At 38.2% G+C, this 3,015-nt stretch overlaps 1 protein-coding gene across 1 annotated transcript in view; it reads left to right on the top strand.

Annotated features, from left to right (window-relative positions):
* The window catches only part of LOC137637755 (basic salivary proline-rich protein 4-like), a gene marked incomplete at its 3' end in the record, with an annotated part of 16,315 nt that extends 14,529 nt beyond the window's left edge, over nt 1-1,786 (top strand). Inside the window, exon 2 of the mRNA XM_068369891.1 lies at nt 1,033-1,786. Coding sequence (XP_068225992.1) covers nt 1,033-1,786 — 754 coding nt within the window. The remainder of the gene's footprint in view (nt 1-1,032) is intronic.
* Nucleotides 1,787-3,015: the final 1,229 nt, after the last annotated feature.

The following is a 3,015-nucleotide window of genomic DNA, read 5'->3' as shown; positions in this document are numbered from 1 at the left end:
TAGCTTTTGTGGAGAGGGGACTTGGACGCTGATCATATGTCTATATGGTCAGTCTCTAGGGCATTGTCCTGCTTGATAGGGCAAGGTCACTGTCCCTTGCCTCTGCCATTGATGAGTGGACTTTGACTTCAGACTTTAATATCATCATGTGTAAATTATGCATGAAGGTTAAACTTGTCGTTGTTAAAATTCAACACCAGATATTTGAGAACTTTTAGAGAAGGCGGGATCAAGGAAGTTTCGTTTATTACTAATCTTGAATATGATAAGGACCTGTAAACTTCGGCATTTTCAATTTATTTCGTCTAATACCACTTATGTTTTATTTTCTTTAAGGAAAACGATTCTCATCAATATTCTTGTTTACGTAATATGATCTATCTTTTAGGAATACTTTAATAAAGAGCATTGCTTAATCGATGGCAGATATTGCAATTAAAAAAATAAGTATTAACTTTGAGATATCTCCAGTTGCATGCATAAAATTATTGATTATTATTATTATGATTATGATTGTGATTGTTGTTGTTGTTGTTGTTGTTGTTGTTAATAAAATAAAGAAATAAATAAACTAAATGAGAAGTAAAGAACAATTAAGATAAAATATCTTAAGGACAGTAACAGTATTAAAAAAGATCTCTCATTGATAAACTATAAAAAAAAACTTATCACAGCCTGTTCAAAATAAAACCATTCGCTGCAAGTTTGAACTTTAAATGAAGTGTTACATTTAATTTAGACAGATGGCCTTGGGAAAATAATATAACACTATTTCGTTACAATAAATCCCATTGTAAGAAAAAAGAAATTTTCGATGGGGTATTTCTAAAAATATATGCACACTAGCACTCAGTTAAAAGTTATATAAAAATTAAGACGACTTTGTCTTATCCTAAACTGCCTCCAAATTTCTTGTTTCAGGTAAGTAACATCTCCTCTTCATTTATATTCCTTTCGCCGCATCCTTTGCTCTTAAAAGTGCTAAGAAAAGTTTCCATCTTAGAATTTTCACTTGAACCTCCTCCCGTCTAGGACCCACAGGATGCCCCCAGGATACCCCCAGCACCCAGGATACCCACAGGATACCCCCAGCAATCAGGATTACCCCAGGATACCCCTAAGATACGCCCCAGCACCCAGGATACCCCTAAGATACGCCCCAGCACCCAGGATACCCCCAGGATACCCATGGTACCCAGGATACACCAACGATATCCCCAGCACCCAGGATACCCCCAGGATACCCCCAGCACCCAGGATACCCCCAGGATACCCCCAGCAATCAGAATAACTCCAGGATACCCCCAAGATACACCCCAGCACCCAGGATACCCCCAGGATACCCATAGTACCCAGGATACACCAACGATACCCCCAGAACCAAGGATACCCCCAGGAAACCTGCAGCACCCAGGATACCCCCAGGCTACCCCAGCATCCAGGATACCCACAGGATACCCCCAGCACCCAGGATACCCACAGCACCCAGGATACCCCCAGGATACCCCCATGATACGCCCCAGCACCCAGGATAACCCCAGGATACACATAGCACCCAGGATACCCCCAGGATACCCCAGCACCCATGATACCCCCAGGATACCCCCAGCACCCAGGATACCCCCAGGATACACCAGCACCCAGGATACCCCAGCACCCAGGATACCCCCAGCACCCAGGACACCACCAGGATACCCCTCCCTTATCCTGGAGGAACTAAGGCAATCAGATCGGAAAATGAGAACTGACGCCTCATTCTTCATGTCGCTCCAAAATTCGAGTGCCAGTAAGGAGTCAGTTCCAACCTGTCAGTATTTCTTAAATAATATTACTTTGGATGTTTTCATCTCATTACTGGGTAATGTTGTCTCATTGTTTGGCCTAAAAATGAAACCATTTGTAGATAAATTACATTGTTTATTTATCCCTGTAATCCATTTACATGTTTGATATTATAATCTTTCAGATTTTTTATCATTTATTTTCATTCAATATAATTAACAAAGACATGATGGTAAACCATTTAAAATAGATATAACAATAACGTAACGATAGGAGATCTGAAGGGTAAAAATACTTGGGATACTTAATATTCTGGAAGGTCACCTTAAAAGGTAAAATATACTTGGGATACTTAATACTCTGAAAGGTCACTTAAAAGGTATAATATAATTGGGATAATGAATATTCTGAGAGGTCACCCTAAAAAGTTAAATACACTTGGGATGCTTATATTCTGAAAGGTCCCCTTGTCACCTTAAGTAAAAGCAACGTAAGCAAATTTCTGATGGAAAGCAGAATAAAAAGTCTAAAAGTTTCACAGTCACATGATAGCCTTCCTCCGAAGCCTCTTGGATATCGCTATGGTTTCTATATGCTATATCTTCAAATTGGACGGCTCTTAGTATACACAACGCAAAATACCACTTTCGACTATTACACAATTTCCTTTTTTTTTCTCTTTTAAAGACTCGACCTTACCAAATTAAGTTTTGTAATTTCCATACCTGTATGAAATGCCTTTTTGTAACTCCATCAATAATTTTAGTTTGTACCAGAATGTACCATGCTGAACACCATAATCCTGCAAGGCCATGATCCAAGTTTTGACTGAATATGGGGACCAAAATTCAACCCTGATAAAATAAATAAATAAATAAATAAATAAATAAATAAATAAATAAATAAAACGGACAAAAAATATTCTAAGATTTATAAAGACTATTTTCCCCTCTAGTAAAAAGTCAAGTAATGATGTGCTTCAACATTTTACAGACACTAAGAAATCCCAAAACGAGCTCAGTCTGATAATAATATGGGACGACTATGGGGTCGAAATCCTCAACTGGGAAGTTAGAGTGAAATGATAAAAATGTTTATTGTGGGTCTAAGCATAGATCAGAGTTTTTCAAAGTGGTGCCCTCATGTGGAAAAAATAAAAGATATCACAATAGTGAAAAAAAGAATGAGATCAAGTCCAAAAGGGCGATGGAGGAATATTAATAATCACCAATA

This window comes from Palaemon carinicauda, unplaced genomic scaffold (assembly GCF_036898095.1).
Source record: "Palaemon carinicauda isolate YSFRI2023 unplaced genomic scaffold, ASM3689809v2 scaffold981, whole genome shotgun sequence".
NCBI lineage: Eukaryota > Metazoa > Arthropoda > Malacostraca > Decapoda > Palaemonidae > Palaemon > Palaemon carinicauda.
This window is presented reverse-complemented; position numbering and strand designations above follow the sequence as displayed.